The 16,854-nt window shown below is 47.9% G+C and overlaps 1 protein-coding gene across 9 annotated transcripts in view; it reads left to right on the top strand.

Annotated features, from left to right (window-relative positions):
* The window catches only part of LOC102450753 (fibronectin type-III domain-containing protein 3a-like), a 109,665-nt gene that overhangs the window by 53,794 nt on the left and 39,017 nt on the right, over window positions 1–16,854 (top strand). For all 9 annotated transcript variants that reach the window (XM_075940788.2, XM_089781637.1, XM_089781640.1 and 6 more), the window contains one exon: window positions 10,663–10,947. In XM_075940788.2, coding sequence (XP_075796903.2) covers window positions 10,663–10,947 — 285 coding nt within the window. The remainder of the gene's footprint in view (window positions 1–10,662; window positions 10,948–16,854) is intronic.

Raw genomic sequence — 16,854 nt, 5'->3', positions numbered from 1 at the left:
GGACCTATTGACATAACCTTTTGTAACTTGGCAGGTTCACATATCTATTATTGCTCATAAAAGCAGAGAGAAGATATTCTAAAAATGGGAGTTGTGCAAGAGCATCCGCTGTCTTATTGCTTGAAGAGCTTGATCAGTGATAACGGTGGCAACTTCATTTTTAAAAATTACTTAAAATCCATAAGGGTTCTTGGGCAGTCTTGAAAATGTTACTTCTGTTGTCTGTGCTACTATATTATAGGAAGGAAGACAGCTCTAATCAAGGTACATAGTTTTGGAGCAAGGGGAAATTAGGTAAAGACTAGCAAAAAAGAAAGATTTAACTATTGGGAATGTGAAGGATTAAATAAAAAGACCTAATGAGAGAGGAATAAAACTAGTAAAAAGGTTAGGGTTCAGAACTGTAACTCACTAGGAATGGTTGAATAAAGTTAGATGTCTTCAGGTCATCAGAACCTGATTAAATGTGTCCAAGAATACTCAAGGAGCTGTTTGAGGAGGTATCTGAGCTATTATCTATCATCTTTGAAAAGTCACGGACTATGGGAGAGCTTCCAGAAGATTGGAAAAGGTCAAATAGTGCTATCTATAAAAAGGGAAATGAGGACAGCCCATTAAACTACAGAACAATCACTTCAATTCTGTGCCAGGACAGATAATGGAGCAAATAATTAAGGAATCTGGAAGGCAAGGTGATAAGTAACAGCAAGGATTTGTAAAGAGCAAATCATGTCAAACCAAACTGATACTTTCTTTGGTAAGATAACAAGTCATGTAGATTAAGGGGGAAACCGGTAGATGTGGTGTACTTAGATGTGAGAAAAGCATTTGATATTAACTGATATGTATTTTTCTAAAGGTGTAGCCGCTAGATTTTTTTTTTTTTTTAAGCAGTTAAACATTTACACACATGGTGGGAGGAGGCGGGAACTGGGGCTTGCCTGCTTCCCCCTTCACTGCCTCTGATAAATATGTGCAAGGAGCTGGGGCTTGAAAGCTGCTTTCTTCTTCTTCGAGCAGTGTCCCGTGGGTACTCTACTGTAGGTGTCGGACTTGTCCCGGCGCCGCAGATCGGAGATCTTTTCTAGCTGTAGTCTGCCGGACTGCGCATGCGCGAAGTACAGCTCATGGCTTTTCGCGCCATTTGAGCATTTGTGGTCCGGCTCCCGCCAGTTCCTCCTGACTGTCCTCAGCCGCGGATGGATCAACGTCTCTCTCGTGAACCCTGTTCACAAAGACAGAGATTACCAATAGTTGTTATATACATAGTTTTAAAAAGTTATAGTTATAGTTCTTTGTATAGTTGATAGTTCTAGTCATTAAAAAAAAATTTTTTCTTCAGTAGTTAGTTTATTCTTTCTCAATGCCGGGGTTCAAGAAGTGCGGCGAATGCCGCGAGGCAATGCCTGCCTCTGATGGCCATTCCCTGTGCTTCAGGTGCCTCGGAAGGCCACATACCCCAAAAATGTCCCCATTGCTCCAAGCTGACAGCCAGAGCAAGACGGAACAGGGACATGCGCCTAAAGATCTTCTTGTTCGACAAAGCTCTGCAACCCCAAACCCAGCAACCTAAGGGGCACACAGAGCAAACTAAAAGAACGAAGAGGAAACCATCTCCAACACGATCTCTTCCACCCTCACGATCGGGTGCAGGTGACAAGCCAGGGACATCAACGGCACCGCCTACACGCGTTGCGGTGGTGCCCAAAGACAGCCGGAGTAAGTCGGCTCCGAGCCCTTCTATATCGGGCTCCACGGTCTCAGCTGTTCCCTTGGTTTCCAAACTGCTTCCAGGGACCTCCACGGCTTCGAGGACCTCTGCCGGCGTGGAACGCTCCCCGGCACACAGCCGCGACGCTCCCCGGCACCGAGACACACGCCCAAGCCGCCTGCGGAGCCGAGCCATTCCTCAGCACAGGAGCGTTCTTCGGCGCCGGCTCATTCTCGAGCACGATCACCAGCTTTGAGTCGCTCCTCGCCCCGGGCGCATGCGGCATGGCCAAAACAAACAGCGCCGATACCCTCAACACGGGGACGCTCGGTAACTCCTGAGCACCCTTCTTCTCCTACACGGTCGTCACGGAATCGATCATCGCTGCCCAGGAAGCAACAATCACCGGTTACACGTTCACCAGCACCGGAGCGTTCCTTGTCATCGACACGCTTACCGGCACCGAGCCATCCTTCGGCACCGGAAGGATCGTCACATCACAGGCTTCCCTTAGAAGGACGTCCACCGGCACCGAGGCGGCCTTCCCTCTTGAGACGGTCCCCGGAACCGAGACAATCGTCGGTGCCGACACAATCGACTCCGACGCGGACCATCTCGGCACGGACTCCTTCAATACCAGTGGAGATAATCCCTCACTCTGTGCTCTCCACTCCAACTTTCTCTCCACCAGAACAGTTGCTGGCACCACCTGCCCATAGATCTAGGACATTATCTTCTCTCACCAAATCCTGAGTTCTCTCCGGCAATACGTTCACCATCCCCGGCGTACTCTGAGTACTCTCGTACTGGTCAATTCTCCCCACGATCTGGTCATTTCTACCACCATGATTGTCGTTCACCCAGCCACAGCACCTATTACAGAGGAAGGTCACGATCGCCAAGATCGCCTACGTTTTCAACCCATTCGGAATATTCCCGGAGGTCCCGTCGTTCCACGTCGCCCTATCATCACCATAGGTCATCATCTCATCACCGATCCCCTCAAGCATACTCCCGCTCCTCTCTCGTCCAAAAGCAGTCCGCTCCCTCTGCTCCTTCAAGGTCACCAACTCCCTCCGGGTCCCCTTCTCACACAGGACAACCTCTTCCTGTTTGGGATCCCGAACCTGATCGATCACCCACGGATCAATCTTCATCGTCACCAGACGATGCCGTTTTTCAGGGAGACACCTCACCATCGGATGACTTACACCAGTTTCAGGAGCTGAGAGAGAGAGTGGCAGAGTCAAAATGTGTACCTGGAGGAGGTGCAACAAAAACACCACCCTCCTCCGTAATATCAAACAATCTCACCAGCCCAAGATCTCGTTGCCACTGGACGCAGCCATTCTTGAAATTGCAGACGATATTTGGCAGATGCCGGCATCCGCCCCGCCCACGAATAAGAAGGCGGATAAAAAGTATTTCGTCCCCGCTAAGGGGATGGAATTCCTCTTAACCCATCCACAGCCTAATTCGTTGGTTGTGGATGCAGTACAACAAAAGGCAAGATGCTGCAACACAAACTTACTGCTGCAGACAGAGACAGTAAGCGACTCGATTTATTCGAACATAAAGTATACTCCTCGGCAACACTCACTCTGTGAATGGCCAATTATTCCGCACTGTTGGCGAATCACAATTTCGACAACTATGCCAAGCTTGTGCCGCCACTTCAACGTCTTCCAGAGGCGAAACGGGACATTTTAAAGGCTGTAATACAAGAAGGCTACGCAGCCTCTGGAACGGCCTTACATATTGCCCTGGATACAGCCGACACTGCAGCGCGCACGACTGCTACATCGGTCGTTATGCGCAGAGCATCCTGGCTGCAGCAGTCCTCTGCTCCCAAAGACCTCTTGTCGAAGGTCGAGGACCTACCCTTTGACAGGCAAAATCTCTTTTCTGATAAGACTGACCAACTTCTGCACTCGGAAGGACTCCAGAACCACTTTAAAAACGTTGGGCATGTACACTCCTTCATACCGTAGAAAACGATATACCCCCTACCAAAGGCAGAGGTCCCCCCTACGACAACCTCCTCAGTATAGGCCTCAAGACCAACAAAGAGGTAGACAGCGTCAACAGCGGAGACGTCCGCCGCCCAAAACGACTTCCCAACAGGGTACCAGACAGCAAGTTTGACGCGTCACTCGAGGGGTTGAGAACCATTCCTACCATCACCATTCTGAGTGCTACGAAGGCGATTTTTTTCACCACCGTCTGAGGCCGTACCTCCATCGATGGGCTTACATCACCACCGACAGATGGGTCCTTCAGACAATTCGCCTCGGTTACACCATCCCATTCATGTCGCTACCCCCCCTTCCCTCCCTGCCCTGTCCCTTTTCAGGGACCTGTCTCATGAGCCCTTGCTCAGGCAAGAAGTTACCCGTCTACTTGCTGTTGGAGCAATAGAGCCTGTTCCGGACGAGTTCAAGGGCAGAGGTTTTTATTCCCGGTACTTTGTAATGGAAAAGAAATCAGGGGGATGGAGACCGATACTAGATCTTCGCGACCTCAACCGTTTCTTAGGAAAACAACGGTTTTGAATGGTTACCTTAGCTACAATCATCCCAGCACTTCAGAACGGGGATTGGTTCACCTCCCTCGATCTTCAGGACGCATACTTTCACATTGCGATTCATCCGGCACACAGACGATTCCTACGCTTCCAAATCGGTACAGACCATTTCCAATACAAGGTCCTGCCATTCGGTCTCTCGTCGGCTCCACGGGTTTTCTCCAAGACCCTGGCCGTGGTGACCGCATATCTTCGTCGTCTACACGTAATGATCTTTCTATACCTCGACGATTGCTTAATCAGAGCCCAATCATTGCAGGAAGCACGCAATGCGACAGACAACACGCACGGTCTTCCAGGAGCTGGGTCTCATTATCCCGAAGTCCTCACTGGAACCGCACCAATCAATACAGTTCATAGGCGCTTGTCTAGACTCTACGCGCGAGTGCGCGTCATTACTGATGGAAAGGTTCCAGACGATGCAGGATTTGATCCAGATCTTGCTCATCAGCCCAACGGTTCCCATACTACGGTGCCTACAGCTTATGGGGCACATGGCCTCCACAACATATGTGGTCAAACACGCAAGGTTGCGTTTTCGATGCCTTCAACATTGGATGGCACGGATCTGTCCCCCAAATGTACGTGACGTCCACATGACAGTAACGGTTCCCACCCATGTCAAGAAGTCACTAGCTTGGTGGACAGGTCCAGACAATCTATTGTCGGGCGTACCCTTTCATCGCCCTCAGCCATTGGCGCAGTTGACAACAGATGCGTCACTCATCGGATGGGGCGCACACCTCGGCCCCGAACAAGTACAAGGCCTATGGTTGCCAGACGAATCATTGATGCACCTCAACTTCCAGGAGCTCAGGGCAGTGTACAAAGCATGCCAACACTTCCTTCCCGTCATTCGGGGACAAGTCATACGAGTCCTTACAGACAATATGACAACCGTTTATTATGTAAACAAGCATGGTGGAGCCAGATCCCACTCCTTGTGCGCAGAAGCGGTATGTCTATGGAACATGTGCAATCGCCACAACGTCTTTTTAATCGCAGAGTATCTCCCGGGCCACCACAACGTAACGGCCGATGCCCTCAGCAGGCATTTTTCTCTCTACCACGAGTGGGAGTTACATCCCACAGTGCTCTCTGATATTTCAACGATGGGGATTTCCGTTAGTAGACCTCTTTGCCACTTGTCACAATGCGAAATGTCCTCAGTATTGCTCGAGAGCGGGAATTGGGCGAAATTCAAAAGGCGACGCTTTCCTATACAACTGGGGACGTCACCTACTTTACGCATTTCCACCCACACCCTTGATTCCCAGGGTAGTGGAAAAAATTATTCGGGAGAGAGCTACAGTAATCCTAATAGCCCCCTCCTGGCCCAGGCAAACGTGTTATCCATACCTCCATCGCATGTCGATACATCCTCCGCAGGTGGACCATCTCGCACTCACGGCGTGGTACCTAGTTGGTTCCAACAATCAGAAGCGTTATGCTCACAATCTGTCAAGCACATTTTACTAAACAGCAGAAAATTATCTACGCGAACTACTTACCTCTCAAAATGGTCACACTTCTCATCATGGTGTTTCCAAAAGGATCTAAATCCAGTCTCTACACCTCTACAGTGTATCCTGGACTACCTTGTACACCTCAAATTTGGGCCTTACCTGCGCTTCCATTAGAGTTCATGTCGCTGCAATAGCAGCCTTCATCAGCCTGTCAATGGATGTTCCGTATTTTCCCATCTGACAACGAAAAGGTTCTTGAAGGGAATGTCCAACTTATATCCACTTTATACTCAACCGGCGGATCCTTGGGACCTCGAAATGGTCCTGAATACTCTGATGGGCAAACCCTTCGAGCTGCTAGCAACATGCAAGCTACATGACCTGTCCATGAAGGTCGTTTTCTTGTTGGCAGTTACTTCCGCGAGGAGAGTGAGTGAGCTAGCTCACTCAATCAGTCTCTCCTCCCTATACAGTTTTTACACACCAAGCTGTGATATTGCGAACACAACCACGTTTTCGCCCCAACGTGATCTCTCGTTTTCACATCAATGAACCTATAATTCTTCCTATATTCCATCCCAAACCACATGCTTCACCAGAACATGCGCGCCTGCACACTTTGGACGTCAGACGTGCTCTTGCCTTCTATATTGAGAGAACCAGACCTTTTCGAGTGGCAGACTCGCTACTAATATCAATGGCGGACCGTACTAAAGGTCGCTCATTGTCCGTTCAATGCATCTCCTCCACTATTGTGCAATGCATAAGGACTTGTTATAAACTGCGAAACAAACCACTGCCTTCAACTTTGAGAGCCCATTCGACTCGGGCTGTCGCAACGTCCACTGCATTCCTCACGGGAGTTCGCTTGATATCTGTAGAGCTGCTACGTGGTCTTCCAACCTAACCTTCGCTACACATTATGCTCTCCCCAATCTCTTAATACCTGATTCGGCAGTGGCGACAGTGGTGTTATCCACAGTTACAGCATGCTAGCTCTGAACCCACCTCCATTCGCGAGCTACTGCTGTACATTCACCTACAGTGGAGCACCCACGGGACACTGCTCGAAGAAGAAAAGGAAGTTACTCAGCTTGTGCAGTAACGATTGTTCTTCGAGATGCGTGTCCCGTGGGTGCTCCACGACCCGCCCTCCTCCCCTCTTCGGAGTTTTCTCTACTGTGTGTCTTTCAAAGCAAGAGACAGGAGAAACTAGCGGGAGCCGGACCAGCAACGCTCAATTGGCGCGAAAAGCCACGAGCCGTACTTCGCGCATGCGCGGTCCGGCAGACTACGGCTAGAAAAGATCTCCGATCTGCGGCGCCGGGACAAGCCCGACACCTACAGTGGAGCACCCACAGGACACGCATCTCGAAGAACAATTGTTACTGCACAAGGTGAGTAACTTCCTTTTTCTGTTCCCCCCACCCCCACACTGCTGCCTCTCTCTGTGGGAGGCAGCAGGGGGAAGCAAGCAGCTCTGCAAGAGTTGACTCCTACCTCCATCCCTGTGTGCTGTCTGTGATAGAAAAGGGAGAGTGTAGTTGTTAGGAATAACCAGTAAGCAGAGGCTTATCAGTTAATTGTGTAAATGATTACAGGCTAACAACCCTTCATTTGATGCAGTCTTGCATGACCTTCTAATAAATGCTAGGGAAATGCAACCTAAATTGAGCTACTATAAGGTGGGTATATAGCTGGTTGAATCTCAAAGAGTGCTTATCAGTCATGCTGGAAGGGTATAACAAGTTGGATTCAGCAAGGATCAGTTCTGGTTCTGGTCAATATCTTCATTAACGATATAGGTAATAGCAGAGGGTATGCTTATAGAGTTTGCAGGAGATACCAAGTTGGGAGGGGGTTGCAAGTGTTTTGGAGGATTGGATTATAGTTTGAAATGATCTGGAGAATTGGTCTGAGGTAAATAGGATGAAATTCAATAAGGACAAATGTAAAGTACTCCATTTAGGAAGGAACAGTCAGTTTCATATGTGTAAAATGAGAAGCAATTGTCTAGGAAGGATTACTGCAGAAAGTGACTTAGAGTTTATAGTGGACCCCATGCTAAATATGAATCAGCAATGTACACTGTTGCAAAAAAAGCAAAATCCTCCTAAATGATGCATTATTGGCAGTATTGTAAGCAAGACATGAGAAGTCATTCTTCTGCTCTACTCTGCACTGATTAGGTTTTAGTCAGTGTGTGGATAGTTCTCTGAAAACATCTACTCAGGACTCATCTAGACAACGTGGAACATTCGAAAGAGGATATGCAAATTCTGTGGGACATTGCGTATCGTCTTCTGATCTTGCTTTCGAAAGTGAAAGTAGTTGGGATGTGACTTTCAGCAAACCCTCTCCTTTTTCGAAAAGCTGTTTTTCCTCAAAAAATTAAGTTTACATGTCTTTTTGTAAGGGGGGGGGGTCTGAAAAAGCCGCGTCCCGACTGCTTTCACTTTCTAAAATTTTGCTTTTGAAAGTGAGATCAGAAGTATTCCGCATAGTCTAGATGAGCCCTTTGTGTGCAGTGGCAATCAAAAAAGCAAACAATGTTAAGAGTCATTAAAAAAGGGATAGAGAATAAGACAGAAAATATCTTATTGCCTCTATATAAAACCATGGTATGCCCACGTCTTGAATACCGTGTACAGATGTGGTCACCTCCTCTCAAAAAAGATATATTGGCATTGGAAAAGGTTCAGAAAAGGGCGACAAAAATTATAAAAGTTTTATAAAAATTGGAACGGGTCCCATATGAAGAGAGATTAAAAGGACTTGGACTTTTCAGCTTAGAAAAGAGGAGACTAAGGGGGGATATGATAGAGGTCTATATAATCATGTCTGGTATGGAAAAAAAGAATAAGGAAAAATTAATTTACTTATTCCCACAATATAACAAGTAGGGGTTACCAAATGAAATTAATAGCCAGCAAGCTTAAAACAAACAAAAGGAAGTTTTTCTTTACTCATCACACAGTCAACCTGTGGAACTCCTTGCCAGAGGATGTCATGAAATCTAGAGCTTTTACAGGGTTCAAAAAAGAGCTAGATAGATTCATGGAGGTTAGATCCATCAATGGCTATGATCCAAGATGGTTAGTAATGGTATCCCTAGCCTCTGTTTCTCTGGAGGTGGGTGACGGGAGGGATCACGTGAAGATTACCTATTTGTGATCCCTCCCTCTGGGGCATCTGGTATTGGCCACTGTCAGCTGACAGAATACTTGGCTAGATGGACCTTTAATCTGACCCAGTATGGCCATTCTTATGTTCTTATATTTAACTGAAATACTGTGTTCTGGACACCACGTTCAGAGAAACTGGAGAAGGTCCAGAGAAGAGCAATAAAAATGATTAAAGGTCTAAAAAATATGACCTATAAAGGAAGATTGAAGCAATTGGGTTTTAGCTGGGAAAAGAGAATATTGAGAGGACACGATAACAGCTTTCAAGTACCTAAAAACATGTTATGAGGAGAGAGGAACTGTTTTCCTTACCCTCTGGTGATGGGACAAGAAGCAGTGGGCTTACATTGTAGCATGAGAATTTGGATTGGATATTAGGAAAAACTTCCTAACTGTGAGGGTGGTTAAGCACTGAAATAAATTGCCTGGGGAGGTTGTGTAATCTCTATCATTGGAAATTAAGAGCAGGTTAGATAAACATCTGTCAAGGGATGGTTTAAATGGTGCTTGGTCCTTCTGTGAGTTCAGGGGACTGTATTTAACCTCTCAGGGTTCCTTGCAGGTCTAGTACAGGTTGGACTTCCCTGATCTGGCATCCTTGCGACCTGACCATTCGTGAAGGAAGGAGTTTGCTACGCTTCTGGACCAGGGGAGGTCAATTCCAACCCCAAGCTCTCCTGGGATCCATCAGCAGACCCAGCCGAGCTTCCCTCCCTGGCCACTAGGCTCTCTGAGCCCCTGGTTCCTGTCTCTGCGGTCAGTCCTGGGATGCCAGCCTCCACTGCCCCTGGGCTCTGCAGCCTGGCTTGGGCCCACTGGTACTCTGCAGGGCTCATGACTCCAGTCCCTGCCTCAGGCCTCCTAGGGCACTCTGGTTCAGGGGCTGCTCTCTGGTCCAGCAACATCTGTGATCCAATGTTGGTGGACCAGAGAGGTTTAATCTGCGTTCTGCGATTCTATGAAATACAACGAGAGAGGTAAATGGGCATACATTAAAAGCAATGACTGCATTAAAAAGAATATGAGCAAAATTAACAATACAGAAGAAGCTCAGTGTTATAAATAAACTCACCAGTCAAGTGTGCACCTCATTTAGAATTGGAAATACACAGTCAGAAAGCATTACAGAGCAAGGTCAAAAATGCAAATATAAGACAGTACTGTTAAATGTAAACTGACAAAATTAGGGAAAACAGCATTTTTTTTCTTTGCAGCCAGAGAAGCTGTATAAGTCAGTTTTGTTCTGAAAGAACAATCATAACATTTTGTTCAGAATTAGAAACCACCTCCATTGCACAAGTGCTCATAGGTTTCAGATTTTAATATAGCGCAAAATCAAAATAAACTTTGAGCTGCCAACATTTACCATAACTCTGATATCACACAAGCAAGACCCTTGAGTATATTGCCTGTAGCCCATGCCAATCAGCAGCATGAAATTCTTATCACTTGACCCGTGCCACATCTTTCTAAGTAACAGTGTGAAAATTAAGTCTTTGGTCTTCAGTTGTGATTCAGTTTGTCACAACTTTGAATAGTACCAGATCTTTCCTTCTACACACTCAGATAGTATTGCACTTTACACTTAATTTGAATTTGCAAGGGTTTTTAATAACCTGGCTATATTGCAGTTTTTAACTTCCAGTGTTTTTTCTCAGATGCCACATAACCAAATTGTACTGAATAATAAAACGTACATGTTTTGTTGTTTTTTAGAACCTCGTTCCCATGGAAGGGCAAATTTTATTCAGCGAGATGAAAGGGCTGTCAAAATGCAAGAACACTTGAAGAAAAGACTTAAGGAGAGACAAGCTAGTGGACATACTAATAATAAACTTAACAGCCCTCCTTCGTCACCACTTAAAGTTCATAATTCTTCCAATACAAATGTTCAGAATGGATATGGAAATGGAAAAGGACAGCAAGCAGCTTGTGGGATCATAAAGCAAAAACAAACAGGAAAATCAAGAGCAAGCCCACCAGCAGATTCAGATATGGGAGGTAAGTATTAGCTTTTGTCATGTAGGCTTTTGGATAGAAATTCCTAAAGTGTCTTACAGGTCTTACTCCTGGGAGGTAGGATTCTGTGCCACTGCAGATTCATGTCCCCTGCTGAAGTGTTTTCCCCAGAGAAAATGATAATCTGCCAGGAAGGCTCTACAATTGCATCTTTTGCCCATCAGTGGCTGTTGTGATGCCAGAAGAGAGGGCAGCTGGCTCAGACAGCCAGAAGAGAGAGTAGTGGAGAAGCTGTCTTCCTCACTGTGCTCTTCCTTCAGAGCCAGGTGAGGAAGTATGGGATATGAGGGGGACAGTCAGAGTGGGGCACACCAAACTGCTGGGAAGTCACACAGACTATGGTTGAGAGGTTAATATCAGGCAAGCAGCTCATGGGGAGAACCAGGGTCTGAATGGAAAGGCAGGGAAGGAAAGGAGGAAAGATGTCTGAACAGTGTTGCTAAAGAAATAGGAGGATGGAGGGGAGGAGTGCAGGGGGACACAATCACAGGGGCAGATGTGCCTGACTGAATGGGAGTGGCCAGAGGGCAGCCAAGACCTAAGAGGGGAGGCTCTGTAACAATCCCTCCTCTTTTCAGCCCCCTCCCCTCACAAAAAAAAACCTGTTCCATACTTTTCCTACCCCATCCAACAACATTCCTAGTTCATACGCAGGTTCCTGCCCAGCAATTACTTCCCTCTCCCTCAGTTCCTTGCTACCCCTGACTCCTCTACTGCTTCTGAGGGGGTGCAGGAAATACATTTTTTTTATTGTAGTTTAAATCAGTTATTACTCAAAGTAAGATGCCTAGTGAGGAATCTGTCAAAAAATCCTGAGTTTTGTTGTTGGTTGTTGTCTGTACTGTTACAGACATATTTGCTTCTAGCTATTTTGAAATTTCCAAAATAATTGAAACTGGTGTTGATTATCTTGTGTTGTTAAATAGGCAGAATGGGGTAGGGGCGGGGTGTGTGTGTGTGTGTGTGTGTGGGGGGGGGGGGTGTGGTATTCCCTCAGGATGAGAAATCTTTAAAAACTAGCCAATTAGCCCGCCATAAGACAGGATTTTCAGGTCTTCTCTCCTGAGCGCTCTCGCTCAGTCTCTCTCTCTGCCCCCTTCTCCTCCTTTTACCCCCCTCTCTCAGCTCTCCTCCGCTTCCTGCCTCTCTCTCCGTATTTCTTTCTTTCTCTTCTCCCCCTCCTGCCTTTCACTCTTTCTTTCTCTTCTCCTGCCTCTCTCTTCCCTCCGTCTCTCCCCGCCCTCCTTCCCCTTCCCTCCTGCCGTGGCACTTGGCTGAGTCCTGCCACGAGGGAGGGGGATGGGGCGGTGACGTACACGGCCAGGGGATGGGGCCGTGTATGTCACTGCCCTCCCTTCCCCTTCCACCGCAGGGGAGCCCAAATGGCCCCTTGCACTGCTGGCTCCCCCGGCGGCCCAGCTGAGGGGCGCAGCACTCAGTTGAGTGCCACAGCGGGAGGGGAAGTGGGGCGATGACATACACTGCCCCACCCCCTGGCTGTGTACGTCACTGCCCCGCCCCCTCCCTCTCCCTCCTCGAAGGCTCAGCTGAGTGTTGCGCACTCAGCTAGGCCGCTGTGGGTGAGGAGGGGTGTGGCGGTGATGTACATAGCCGGGGGAAGGACTGTCTGTCACTGCCCCCCTTCCCCTCTCCTGCGGTGGCCCGGCTGAGGGGTGCACCACTCAGCGCCACGGTGGGAGGAGGAAGGGGGGGGCGGTGACTTACACAGTCCCGCCCCCGGCCGTGTGCGTCAGCGCCCCTCACCCCTTCCCGTCCCACCGGGGCTCAGCTGGGCCGCGGCGGGGAGCAAGTGGCAGCAAGTGGCCATTTGGGGTCCGTGCTCCCCATCCGTGGCGGGAGTGCCACTCAGCTGGGCCGCGGGCGGCAAGCGGCAGTTTGTGGTCTGGGGACCGTGGACCCCAAACGGCCGCTTGCCACCTCTTGCTCCCCCGCTGGGCCCAGCTAAGCGCTCCCAGCTGAGCGTGCCACGGAGGGAAGGGAAGGGGGGGGCGGGGCGCTGATGTACACGGCCAGGGGGCGTGGCCGTGTATGTCAGCGTTAGACGCACAAACAATGTGCATATGTATGTGTGATAAGACAATTAATTTTTTTCCTCTTTTAGTACTTACAGAAAAGGCCTGAGATTTTTTTTAATTTTTTTTTTCGATTTTTTTTTTTTTTTTTTTTAAACTTTAGATACTGGCAATATCAAGTCTGGTGTTCCCTGATTTCGCTGAAATACTTCATGGGAGAATCTCTAATTTTTTTTTTTTTTTTTTAACCTCAGATGCCTTTATTAAAGTGAAAGGGTATTGAATCGTCTACAAAGATCCTTCCTCCAAAATTTGGTAGCCATTGAAATCAATCAGTTTATGCCCCCCTAAGTCTGACTAAAATTCTGTGGTTTTAGTTACTCAGCTGTCAGAGGCTCTGATTTTGCTGGTTTTCCATTCATCATCACAGACTTCCAGAGCAGATGAAACCTTGGTTTCTAGTAAACCTAGTTAATCATTTTTTGTTCAAACAAAAATATTTTCAGGCCTTTATACATCATAAAGAAACAAACTCATCAAGTTGAAACTTTTTTTCAATGTTTGCTACCCCTTTGTAGTTTATTTGGGTTTGAAAAAATTTAGTAACTTTTTAAATATGTTCTAAGAAATTCATTCTGTTGGTCGCAACTATTGCTGATTTAGGGTGTTCATCTCTTAGGGTATGTGTGTGTCTGAAAGTTTTGGTGCCAAAATTATAGGAAATCCTCACTATTCGTGGTGGATGGGTTCCTGCATCCACCACAAATGGCAACATTTGTGAATACTGGGAAGTGACTCTTTGCCCCTGCAGTGAGCTCCCTACAGTTCCCAAATTCACCACAGTGGTTGGGTGCTCCGGGGAAGTAATCTCAGCTGCCGGGACAGGAAACCAGTGAATATGTGGAACAGTGAATAGCTATTCCAGAAATAGAAAGGGTCTTCTATAATGTCAACATGCAGAAGTCACCAAAAAAAAGTTTAAAGGCATGTTTGACAGATCATGGCCACATTTGTTGCTCCCATGTCAACAGACTGAGCAATGCTCACTGAAATTCACCGAAATTGGGTGTGTTTCATGCCTTTTATGTTGAAGCGTGAATGCTATGGTTTTGTTGCCAAAAAGATGGTTGCCAATGTAGACCTGCCCCTAGTCATATTTGGAAAATTACTACTTGTGCTGTTTAGGAGTCTGTGCTTCTGCAGGCTATTTGGCTGTTTTCTAACTGCTAACTTGTGGGCTACTTTCATGATACTGCTTCTCAGTTTATCTTGCACCTTTGGACAACAGCATGAACTGCTGTACCACATCAGAGCAGTGGCCCATCTAGTCTGGTACCCTGTGAATACTAGGCACTTCAGAGAAAGGTACATAGTTCAGTTACAGAATGACTTACCCATAGAATAAGTTTTTTCAAACTAAGGGCTTGTGGTTTGTTTGAGTCCTTGTTCACGTCGATTCCAATCAGATGTACGTGCACTGCGCGCACGAGCATTGGAAACTTTCCCCTAGCAACTCCTATAGGGTGAGCTGTGGAGATCCTTAAAGTGGTGTCGCTATGTTAGTGCACATATACCACATGCAGAAGTCACCAAAAAAAAGTTGCAAAGGCGTGTGTGTTTGGCAGATCATGGCCAAATTTATAGCTCCCATGTCAACAGACTGAGCAGTGCTGACTGAAATACACCATAATTGGGTGTTTTTCATGCCTTTTACGTTGTAGCGTGAATGCTATTGTGATATATTGGTGCACATAACACAACCAAATCTGCCCTCCCTCAGCTCCATCTTGCCATCCATCATGGTGTTGGAACTTCCTGGCTCTTGCCTTGGCACGTGTCTAGTCCCTAGTCTATAGCTCTCTTCGTTGTCCTCTTTGTTTGAGTAGTGAGCCTTCAGCATCAACAGACCAGCAGGCAAGTTCTTAAGAGCTATAGCCCCTGCGGGGTGCCAGGGCATGCCTAACACCCCAGCCTTTAAATTGTGTGCAGTGTGTAAGCGCCCCATGCCCAGTAGCAATCCACACTATGCATGCCTTCTCAGTGTGGTGTTTTTCACCCAAAAATTGAAGTGCAAAATCTGTAGAAGGTTTAAGCCCCACACCAGAAAGGACCAGAAGTACAGGCTCCAGCAGCTCCTTATGGAAGCAATGCTAAAACCCCCTCAGGCAAAGCTTTAGACACATTGAGCCAGCTTGGTGCAAAATGCTTCAGGTTCTGTTCATGATAGTGCACCAAAACCAAGTGCAACCAAGGACTCCCAGACCTGAGGTTCCCTAGCACCAAAGACCAAGGGTCCAGGACATAGGTCAGCCTCACCATCACCATGAGGCAGGAGGGAAGACAAGCGTAGATCCCCTCAGAGTCTGGCCTGACCAAATGTTATAGAATTCTCCAGCGCAAGTGGTCCAGGATGTGCTGTCGATTTCAGTCCCGAGACCGGCACCGTTGAGTCCAGCACGTGGCCTGTCACCAAAAGACATAAGTCCGATGCAGATCTTGAACTTTCCCTCAATGCCCAAGACCTCATAGCAATTTCGGAGGCTGACGCCTCATGGGTGCGCATTAAACCGCCAAGACTGCACTGCTCTAGGAGATAGCCAGCAATGCTGCATAGACCACTCTGCGGAACAGCACCGGGACAGGTCATCCTTGTCAGGAATCACATATGCCAGTATAGCACACACCAGCATTGGTGCCAAGAGGGGGCTCAGCACCAACTCCCAGAGCATCACTGAGCGAACGACACTTGGCACCAAGATCCATCTCCCTATCTAGGTTGAGGTCCAGAAGCGCTTGGCACCGTTCTGGGTCCAGACTCTCCCAGTACCACTCACAGTCGCTAAGAAGGTCTCAGTATGTGACGTCAGCACCACCATGGTCATTGCAGTTGGAGTCAGAATCAGATGCAGTCTCAACCCATTCCCGACGGAGCCGCATCAGTCATGGCAGTCGGGACCGGCTGGCACTGTGGCAGCAGCGGTGGCAACTGCCTGCACAGTGGTCTTTCTGGTCGACAAGCCATAGGTCCCTGTCCCCGGTTCTGGCCGAGGGCACCATTGGCAATGGAATCCAGTCCACCAAGACGTGACAGCCCACTGCCCGAGCCCTGTGATCAGCTGCCCAGGTTGGGGTGTCTGACAGTACCGGATGGGGGACCTCAAGCCCAACACCCCCTCGAGGTTGTGGGGACACCTTGCCTGCTCAAGCCTATTCGTCTTCATCCCTGATGAAGCAGTGGTGGGCATCTCCATGCCAGATCCCTCTCTGCTCGACCATAGGGCTTATCAAGAACTATTACACCAGGTTGCCCAGAACATGAATCTCCCTATGAAGGAGATACAGGAGCTAGAAGACTTCATGGTGGACATTGTCACAAAAAGGGTCATCCAGGATAGCTCTGCCAATTAAAGACTATACAGACAAATTATATAAACTTGTGGCAGACCATGTCATCCATTCTCCTGATGGTCAAAGGTGTCAAAAGGAGGTATTTCATTCCCTCCAAATGGTACACGTTCCTATTTTCACATCCCATCCCTGCTCTTTTGTGGTCTACGCCATCAACAAGAAGCAGCAAGGGCAGGAAGCCCCACCCCTGAGGCCAAGAAGACTGACCTGTTAAGCAGGAAGGTCTATTCAGCAGGGGGCTTGCAGTTGAGGTGTGCTAACCAGCAGACAATCCTCAGTCGTTATGCATACAAATCATGGGAAGCGCACTCAGAATAAAGAGTTGTTGCCCCATGATGCCCATCAGGAGTTTGGGGCCCTGTCAGAGGAAGGCTATACAATAGCCAGGACATCCCTACAAGTGGCTTTAGATTCAGTGGACTCGACAGTAAGGACACAGTAGGATGGA

The sequence above is a fragment of the Pelodiscus sinensis genome, chromosome 13 (assembly GCF_052426305.1).
Source record: "Pelodiscus sinensis isolate ZL-2025 chromosome 13, ASM5242630v1, whole genome shotgun sequence".
NCBI lineage: Eukaryota > Metazoa > Chordata > Testudines > Trionychidae > Pelodiscus > Pelodiscus sinensis.
Note: the sequence above shows the minus strand (reverse complement) of the source record. Positions and strands in the feature narration are given on the sequence as shown.